This window comes from Belonocnema kinseyi, chromosome 8 (genome assembly GCF_010883055.1).
Source record: "Belonocnema kinseyi isolate 2016_QV_RU_SX_M_011 chromosome 8, B_treatae_v1, whole genome shotgun sequence".
In the NCBI taxonomy this organism is placed as follows: Eukaryota; Metazoa; Arthropoda; class Insecta; order Hymenoptera; family Cynipidae; genus Belonocnema; species Belonocnema kinseyi.
Genome location: NC_046664.1, coordinates 82,670,990 through 82,680,044, shown reverse-complemented (window position 1 = coordinate 82,680,044; position 9,055 = coordinate 82,670,990). Strand labels below are relative to the sequence as shown.

At 23.4% G+C, this 9,055-nt stretch overlaps 1 protein-coding gene across 8 annotated transcripts in view; it reads left to right on the top strand.

Moving 5' to 3' along the window:
• Positions 1 to 9,055, top strand: part of LOC117178903 (AP-1 complex subunit gamma-1) — a 93,038-nt gene that overhangs the window by 55,718 nt on the left and 28,265 nt on the right. For all 8 annotated transcript variants that reach the window (XM_033370435.1, XM_033370442.1, XM_033370438.1 and 5 more), the window contains 2 exons: positions 250 to 480; positions 8,397 to 8,618. In XM_033370435.1, coding sequence (XP_033226326.1) covers positions 250 to 480; positions 8,397 to 8,618 — 453 coding nt within the window. The remainder of the gene's footprint in view (positions 1 to 249; positions 481 to 8,396; positions 8,619 to 9,055) is intronic.

The following is a 9,055-nucleotide window of genomic DNA, read 5'->3' as shown; positions in this document are numbered from 1 at the left end:
TACCGCGATTTCGCTGGAAGCGGGTGCAATTTTTCAGATTAGCACCCGCTCCCGGCGATATCCTGCGGTTGTCCTTATGACAAATTTTTAATTATATATATAAATAGAAATATTGCAAATAATTCTGAAATTATTATTAATTTTACTTGAAGAAGGATGCTAAAAATGTATTGATGACATTAGATTTTCTGTTTTCTGTTTCAAGTCTCCTGTTTCTCCTAAAATATTTATTTATATTTTTGGTTGCAGGAGTGCTTGAAAGATCCAGATGTATCGATAAGACGTCGGGCAATGGAGCTCAGCTTTGCGCTCGTCAATTCAAATAATATTAGAAATATGATGAAGGAATTACTTCTCTTCCTTGAACGTGCAGATCCGGAATTTAAAGCTCAATGCAGTAGTAATATTGTCATGTCTGCGGAGAGGTTCTCGCCTAATAAAAGGTGGCATCTTGAAACGCTATTCAAAGTTCTCGTAGCAGTGAGTATTACAGATAAAAATCTATTTTTTTAATTTTAATTTTAAACGAGTTTTTCACATAAAAAATTGATTTTTAACACACTAGTTTGAATTTTTAACTAAAAAATAGGATTTTTCCATCGAAAACGGAATAGTTACATTTAAGGAATAAAAATTTAATTTGCAACAGAAAAAAACAACTAATTTTCAACTAAAATTTTTAATCTTTAAATTAGTTTTTAGCACAGTTCGAATTTCAACTAAATAGTTGAATTTAAAAAAAAAACAGATTTTTACACAAGGAAATTAATTTTAAAATAAATAAAAAAAAACGGATTTAAAGAATAATACGAATTTTCAACAAAATATTAAAATTGTCAGCCAAAAAGATAAATGTTCAACCAAAGAAGTTTAATTTTTTACCTAACGAGACGAATTTAAAATATGGATTTTCACACAAAGAAATAATTTTTCAACTTTTAAATCTTCAAATATATTTTTAGCAAAGTAGGTCAATATTTAAACAAATATTTGAATTTTCAACCAAAAAGACGAATTTTCAACAAAGAAGATTAATTTTCTGCCTAAAGACAAATTTATATAAAAAAAAAACAAAAAAAAACGGATTTTTACAGAAAGAAATTAGTTTTTAACCTCTGAATATTTAAATAAATTTGTAACAATGTAGGCCAATTTTCAACCAATTATTTGAATTTTTAACCAGAAAGACGAATTTTTAACAAAATATTCAAATTTTCAATGAAAGAAAATTAATTCTTTTTACCTAAAAACGGGAATTTAAAAAAAAATGGATTTTCACACAAAGAATTTAATTTCCAACTTTTTAATCTGAAAATATATTTTTAACAGATTAGTTCAACTTTCAAACAAATATTTGAATTTTCAACCAAAAAGATGAATGTCCAACAAAACGTGTAATAATTTATAGTTTTCAAAAAAAAAAAAGGATTTCAATTTCACAATAAATAAAAACTGAACGAATTCAAAGAAAAAGACGAAGTTTCAACAAAATATTTAAATTTCAACCAAAGAAGATTAATTTTCTGCCTAAAAAGGAGAATAAAAAAAAGTATTTTTAAACAAAGAATTTAATTTTTAACTTCTGAATCTTTAAATAAATTTGTAAGAAAGTAGATCAACTTTCAAACAAGTTGTTTGAATTTTCAACCAAAAAAATGAATTTTCAACAGAAACTGTAATAGTTGATATTTCAACAAAAAGGATTTTAATTTTAAATAAAGAACAGTCAAATTCAACAAGAAAGATGGATTTTTACAAATAGTTTCAATTTTAACCAAAAAGACGAATTTTCAACTAACAAAGATTAATTTTAAGAAAAGGAATCCTATTCCATTTTTGGTTTATAATTGATATTTTAAAATGAAAATTGATAATTTTGAGTTAAAAAATTGTCATTTCATTAAAAATTGAAGTACTTTGTTAAGAATTCAATTTTTTTGCAGATTCATATTTTTTATTGTATATATGTATATGTACCTGTTTAAAAATTCTTTTTCTTTTTAGTTAAAAATTCAATACTTGGTTGAAAATTCATGTATTTTGTTGATAATTTCATCTTTTTTTTGTAGAAAATTAACCTTTTTGGTTGAAAAATCATCTCTGGTAAAAAAGTCGACTACTTGGTTAAAGTTGAATTAATTTGTTCAAAAATATTTTTTTAAGATCCATCTCTGATTGTAAATTTTACTCTCTTCATAAAAATTCGTTTCATTGTTGGTTGAAAATTAATTTTTGTTAGTGAAAATTCAATTATACCATTTTTGGTTGGAAATATTTTTTTTATTTTAAAATTCAACTATTTTTTTCGAAATTCTACTTATTCATTTGAAAATTCAAGTAATTGGTCCCAAATTGATGTATCTTGTTGATGATTTATCTTTTTTGTGGGAAATTATATTTTTGGTTAAAAAATCAACTTTTTAGTTCAATGTTGAATTCTTTTATTAAAAAATTCATTATTTTTAAGATTCGTCATCTTAGGCGAAAATTCATCTGTGGTCGAAAATTCAACTATTTTTTACAACAATTCATTCTTTTTTTGACTGAGAATTAATTTTTTCCATGAAGATTTAACTGTTCTATTTTTGGTGTGGAAATTGATATTTTAAATTAATTTTTTTCTGTTTGAAAATTCATCCTTTTCTTTTAAATGCAACTTTTTGGTTGAAAGTTGAACTATTCCATTTTTTTATGCAGTCTTGAAGACTCAAACAATTAAAAATTAAAAACATTTGAAGTTGAACACTTTTGATAAAAAAAAAAAACAGTTTTATTTGATCAACTTTAAATATAAATAAATACTTTTTAAAATGGATCTGTACTTTAAGTATTAAAAACTGAACAATAATTGATTTAATAAAACGATTCTTAATCCGTTGAAAGATAAAGAATTTCCAGATTCGTAATGAATTCGTAATTAAATGCTTTTATTAAATTAAAAATATTGTTTCAGTCTAAATTATTCAATTTTTAACCCATTTAATTAGAAAAATTTTGTTTGAGAAAAAGGATAATTATTTTAACTAACTTAATTGCTTAACATAGAAAGCTTTAAATTCTGAAAATTTTAAAAGCTTTTAACATTTTAACGTCACAATTTTTATTGTCCTATTTAATAATATAGAACACGTATTATTTGTACAAAAATTTGAGTGATTTTAAGAGATATTCAGAAGTTTTGAAAGGGTTCAAAATTAATTTAAAACTTAAAATGAAATCAAGTAATTTAAACGAAGTTTGTGAAAAAAAATTTCAGAACTTCTAAACATATTTTAAACTAATTAAAATTTTTCCTACAATTTTTAGAAAATATTTTTAAAATTGTTTAAAATCCTTAAATTCTTCCCGAGTCGTTTTTAATAATATTGGAATTCTCTTGAAATCTTTTTGAATATTTTGTTAAAGTAATTTTTCAAAATGAAGAATCATCTTCAATTTTCTTAGGAATTTTAAGAAAATGTTTTTATTCTCTTGGAGCCTTTCACAATTTTTAAAATTATTTGAAATCATTTCAAGTTCTAAATTAATTTTTGATCTTTTTGAAACTTCTACATATCTCCTAAAATTACTTTAATTGTTTCTAAAACAAATAAGTGTGCAATTGTTTTTTAGAAATCCAAATTTTAAGGCCATTTTTTTTAATTCGGAGGATTTTCTAAAATTTGTAGGACAAATTTAATTAATTTTTCAAGTTATTGAGAAGGTTTTAAAAAAATTTAGAAAATAAAACTAAATTTGAAAAAATTTAAAACTACTTCTAGATTTCTCAAGATTTTTAAATGCAATTTTACAGTTTTTCAGGGACGCTTAAACTATTTAAAATAAAAATAATTTAAATTCTAATTTAAGAACTTTTATGTTAAAAAAATTTTTAATTTTAAAATATTTAATGGCCTAAAATAACTGAATAATATAATTTTGATCATTTTTAAAGTTACTTGATTGATTTTTTAATTTAGAGTATTGAAAATGTTCATTTTCAATAATAAAATTTATTTTCAACCGAAAAAGACGAATTTTCAATCTAGAAGTTGAATTTTCAAACCAAAAATGCGAATTCTCTATAAAACAACTGAATATCCAGGAAAAAATGTAATTTTTAATAAAATAGTTGAATTTTCAAAGCAATAAGTTTAAATTTCAAACCAAAAAGTTGAACTCTTAAGTAAAAAATAAAAATGAATTTTCTACAAAACAGTTTAATTTTGAGCTCATAAATATGAATTTGAAACAAAAAAAAATTAATTTTCACCCAAGTAATAGAATTTTCAACCAAAAAATGTGAATTCTCAAAGATAAATATAATAGTTTATGTTTCAACCAAAACAGATTTTAATTTTAAATCGAAACCAGTTTAATTCAACCAAAACCGGAAAATATGGAATTTGAAGAAAAAAGTTCATTTTAAACCAAATAGTTAAATTTTCTATTGGAAAATAGGAAATTTCAAGAAATAAGTTAATGTTCAACCTAACAGTTAAATTTTCTACCCGAAAATGGGAAATTTCAAGAAAAAAAATTGTCAACCTAATAGTTAAATATTCTACCAGAAAATATAAAATTTTAAGAAAAACTTAATTTTCAAACAAATAGCTTAATTTTCTACTCAAAAATATGAATATTCAATAAAAAATGTAATAGTTCAAGCACAGAAGATTTCAATTTAAATAAAACCAGTTGAATTGAGCTAAGTGGTTGAATTTGAAAGAAAATATATATTATGCGCGACCAAAACAAATTAATTTTTCCATCAGAAAGATGAATTTTCGATAACAAAGTTTATTTTAAACCCAAAAAGACGAATTTTCAATCAAGAAATTTAATTTTCAAACCAAAAACGCGAATTTTTTACCAAAAAATTGAAGAACCAGAAAAAGTTAATTTTTAACAAAGTAGTTGAATTTTTAAAGCAACTAGTTGCATTTTTAAATGTAAAAGTTTATAATTTACCCAAAACAGATTTTAATATCATTATGAAACCAGTTTAATTTAACCAAAATCACGAATCTTCACCAAAAAAGTTTAATTTCCTACCTGAAAGTATAAAATTGAAAGAAAAAAGTTAATTTTCAACCCAATTGTTAAATTTTTCTACCGGAAAATATAAAATTTCAAGAAAAAAAAGGTCTAAACAAAAAAAAAAGAAATAAAAAAGTTTAAGTTTCAACCAAAAGAAATTAATTTTTAAATTAGAAAGACAAATTTTGAACAAAACAATTAATTTTTCATTACAAAAATATAAATTTTCAATAAAAAGTTTATTTTCAACTCAAAAAGACGAATTTTCTACAAAACAACTGAATTATTAGGATAAAAGGTAATTTTTGACAAAATAATGGAATTTTCAAAGGAATAAGTTAAATTTGTATACCAAAAAGTGGAATTTTTAAGTAAAAAAAGACGAATTTTCTACAAAACAGTTTAATTTTGAGCCCGAAAATATGAATTTGAAACAAAAAAGGTGAATTCTTAAAGATAAATGTAATAGTTGATATTTCAACCAAAACAGATTTTAATTTTAAGTCGAAACCAGTTTAATTTAACCAAAACGACGAATTTTCACCAAAAAAAGTTTAATTTTTTAACGGAAAATATGAAATTTTAAGAAAAAAGTTCAAGTTTCAACCAAAAGAAATTCATTTTTAAATCAGGGACAAGTTTTCAACAAAACAATTCAAATTTCATTACAAAAATATAAATTTTCAATGAAGAAGTTGAATTTTCAAACCAATAACGCGAGTTTTTTACAAAAAAAAGTAAATATTCAAAAAAAAGTTAATTCTTAACAAAATAGTTGATTTTTAAACCAAAAAGTAGAATTTTTCAGTCAAAAAGACGAATTTTTTTACAAACAGTTTAATTGTGAACCTGAAAATATGAATTTGAACCAAAAAAGGTGAATTCTCAAAAATCAATGTAATAGTTGATAGTTCAACCAAAAAAGATTTTAATTTTAAATCGAAACCAGTTTAATTCAACCAAAACGTCGAATTTTCACCAAAAAAGTTAAATTTTTTACCGGAAAATATGAAATTTTAAGAAAAAAGTTCAAGTTTCAACGAAAAGAAATTCATTTTTAAATCAGGGACAAGTTTTCAACAAAACAATTAAAATTTCATTACAAAAATATAAATTTTCAACAACAAAATAAATTTTTAACATGACAATTGAATTTTCAATAAAAAAGTTTATTTCCAACCCAAAAAAATTAATTTTTAATCAAGAAGTTGAATTTTCAAACCACTAACGCGAATTTTCTAAAAAAAAAAAATGAATATTAAAAAAAAGTTAATTTTCAACAAAATAGTTGAATTTTCAAAGCAATAAGTTGAATTTTTAAACAAAAAAGTAGAATTTTTTAGTCAAAAAGACGAATTTTTTACAAGGCAGTTTAATTGTGAACCCGAAAATATTAATTTGAAACAAAAAAGTTAATTTTCAACCAATTGTTAGAATTTTTAACCATAAAAGGTGAATTCTCAAAGATCAATGTAATAGTTGATATTTCAACCAAAAAAGATTTTAATTTTAAATCAAAACCAGTTTAATTTAACTAAAACGACGAATTTTCACCAAAAAAGTTAAATTTTTTACCGGAAAATATGAAATTTCAAGAAAAAAGTTCATTTTAAATCAAATAGTTACATTTTTCTATCGAAAAATATGAAATTTAAAGAAAAAAGTTCAAGTTTCAACCAATAGAAATTCATTTTTAAATCAGAGAGACAAGTTTTCCACAAAATAATTAAAATTTCATTACAAAAATATAAATTTTCAATCAAGAAGTTAAATTTTCAAACCAATACCGCGAATTTTCTACAACCAAAGTGAATATTCAAAAAAAAAGTTAATTCTTAACAAAATAGTTGAATTTTTAAACCAAAAAGTAGAATTTTTTAGTAAAAAAGACGAATTTTTTACAAAACAGTTTAATTGTGAACCTGAAAATATGAATTGAACCAAAAAAAGTGAATTCTCAAAAATCAATGTAATAGTTGATAGTTCAACCAAAAAAGATTTTAATTTTAAATCGAAACCAGTTTAATTCAAACAAAACTTCGAATTTTCACCAAAAAAGTTTAATTTTTTACCGGAAAATATGAAATTTAAAAAAAAGTTCATTTTAAACCAAATAGTTAAATTTTTCTATCGGAAAATATGAAATTTCAAAAAAAAGTTAAAGTTTCATCCAAAAGAAATTCATTTTTAAATCAGAGAGACAAGTTTTGAACAAAACAATTAAAATTTCATTACAAAAATATAAATTTTCAATCAAGAAGTTTAATTTTTAAATCAATAACGCGAATTTTCCACAAAAAAATGAATATTAAAAAAAGTTAATTTTTAACAAAATAGTTGAATTTTCAAAGCATTAAGTTGAATTTTTAAACCAAAAAGATGAATTTGAAACAAAAAAGTTAATTTTCAACCAATTAATAGAATTTTGACCCAAAAAAGGTGAATTCTCAATGATTAATGTAATAGTTGATATTTCAACCAAAAAAGATTTTTAATTTTAAATCGAAACCAGTTTAATTTAACCAAAACGACGAATTTTCACCAAAAAATTTTAATTTTCTACCCTAAAGTAAAAAACGTAATTTTCAACCTAATAGTTAAATTTTCTACCCAAAAATATGAAATTTCAAGAAAAAAGTTCATGTTCAACCCAATAGTTAAATTTTCTATCCGAAATTATTAAATTTTAAGAAAAAGTTAAATCTCCTAATGAAATATTTGCATTTTCAACCAAATAATGAAATTTTTAACAAAAAAAAAGATTCTTTTTGGTCGAAAAGAATGAACTTTCAGGTAAAAGTAGTTTGATTTTCTAATTGGATTCTACGAATTCAGTTCGCTTTTAAATAGAAAATCGAGAAAAAGTGGCATTTAAAAAAGACAAAGCCTTCTATAAATGAATTGTAGTTAATTTATAGACTAAAAATTAATGATGAAGAAAAAGAATGATTGATTTCCAATCGTAGATTTGAATTATTTATGTCTTACGGTCCAATCGTAAATCAAAAATAAATTATGAGTCAAAAAAACATTTTGAACCATCATCAACTCAGATTAAGAACCTTTGAAAAAGGTACGCATGTGTACCGAAACGTAAGGAGGAATAAAAGGAGTTTTTCTATTAAATAAATATCTGAGTTTTGAAGAAAATGTTTTTTTTTACTCGTAATTTATTTTTGATTTACAGTTGGACCGTAAGACCTAAATAATTGAAATCTACGATTTGAAATCAATAAATATCAACGGTCGAAGAAAGGATTGATTTGTTTCATCAAATCACTTTACGAAAAAGAATTAAACTGCTTTTTTTTTTGTTCGGGACAGTTTGGAAATAATTACATTTTAAATGATAAAACAATTTAATAATAAATGTGCAGGCTGGGAATTATGTGAGGGATGACGTCGTGGCTTGTACGATTCAATTGATCTCAGAAACTCAGGCTCAACAGTGTTACGCGGTGAGCGCACTTTGGCGTGCTTTGGAAAGAGACACGTCCGACAAGCAGCCGTTGACGCAGGTAGCAACCTGGTGCATAGGAGAATATGGTGATGTATTATTGTATGGACCACATCCGGATGACGCTGACGCTCTAATCAACGTAAGTGCTCGTATCAACAATTAAATGTATTCTCAGGGTGGCTACTTGACCCGGAAATTAATTAAAAAGTCGAGAATTTATTTTTGATCCTAACAAAATTCAAGTTTAAATTATTTCAATGTTTTTTTTTTTTTTTTTTTTTTTTGCTCAATTTAGAAAAGTTAAAATATCTCAAATGTGCCATTTTTAAATCTGTGCTTCTATTTTCAATGAATTTATACCGTTTTCGATTTTTTTTATATCAAAATAACTCCTCTAAAATATTTTTGCAAAGTTTTTTTCTTTAGTTATTAACAATCAAAGTTCTTGATCCTTGTTTTCTTTTTCCAAAAATGGATTACACAGGCCAACAATTCTCAGAACCAGAGACCAGACCTACTATACCCGAAGGTTCTTGCTGCGCTGAATCCGAATCTGACCTCAGAAAAATTCCATCA